The sequence below is a fragment of the Perkinsus marinus genome, assembly GCF_000006405.1.
Source record: "Perkinsus marinus ATCC 50983 genomic scaffold scf_1104296969264, whole genome shotgun sequence".
In the NCBI taxonomy this organism is placed as follows: Eukaryota; Perkinsozoa; order Perkinsida; family Perkinsidae; genus Perkinsus; species Perkinsus marinus.
The window spans coordinates 1-999 of record NW_003202885.1 but is presented as its reverse complement, the minus strand read 5'-3'; the positions used below and the strand labels follow the sequence as shown (position 1 = coordinate 999).

The 999-nt window shown below is 49.9% G+C and overlaps 1 protein-coding gene across 1 annotated transcript; it reads right to left on the bottom strand.

Moving 5' to 3' along the window:
- Nucleotides 1-147: 147 nt before the first annotated feature.
- Pmar_PMAR009337 (hypothetical protein) lies at nt 148-771 on the bottom strand (the record flags this gene model as incomplete). The annotated part of the gene is made up of 1 exon (XM_002767980.1): nt 148-771. One exon carries the CDS (start codon nt 769-771, stop codon nt 148-150), a length of 624 nt encoding a protein of 207 aa, XP_002768026.1.
- Between the last annotated feature and the right edge of the window lie 228 nt (nt 772-999).

Genomic DNA, 999 nt, shown 5'->3' with positions numbered 1-999 from the left:
TATAGAGCAAAACGGTCGGGCGGGCGACGACCAAAGATATGAGGATACTGGCCGCCCCCAAATGAATACAGCAACTTGTTGCTGATGATATACAGCTCGAATAATCGACCGTTAAAATTAATAGCAGCAAGATAACATATACGAGAATCACATGTCCTGAAACACACATGGAACACCGAGAACACTACAACTGAATGGAGCATCACCCTTATAGGCTTCATGGAGCACTGCCGTAACTTCTGTCCACACGTCACATTGATCGCACTGTAGCCATAGACCAGTAGAATCCTTGATGGGGACGACCGACCTTGCAACCAAGAGCTGCCCTTCCTTGTCGCCACCCTCGATCATGAAGTGTCGCATTGCAGGAAACTGCTCTGACTTGACAGTCGGTATGTCTCCCGAAACTGGGAAGACGGCAGAGGTAGTCGTCGGCTGGCTCTTATCTCGTCCACAATAGACGTCTAACTGCTCGTCACTGAGAACTGCCAACTTGACATTAGAAATATGCACTTGTCCTCGGGGTTGGTCACTCAAAGAAGATATCTCTACCAATTGTGCCGAGCCAGTCACTTCTTCACCTCCCATACACTTGAAAGGACCAGTCCATCGGGGCTTGAGCTTATTAATACTGTTGGCCGCAACCCAGAGTAAGTCACCCTTCTTGTAGGGAGCTAAGTTTGGAGCTCGGCGACGTCTACTCTTCTCAGCCATCTTGATGGCTGTCTTCCGCAAGCGACTCAATGTATGCTCATGAAAGGCTTTGAGCATATCCTGGAAACTCCTACGCTTAGCCTCGACGTAGCTTTTGTACTTGGCATCATCGTAATCCAACGCATTTCCATGCCTATTGATGAAGGCGTCGAGATTGGGAGGATTGGGCGGTCTTGGAGAGATCGATGGTGGTGGCTTGGGTGCTGCCGCGAAAATCAAGTCGTTGGGGGTGATGTCGCCCGCTACTGGTGTAGAGTTCAGTGTTGAGGCCACCTGGGGAACAAG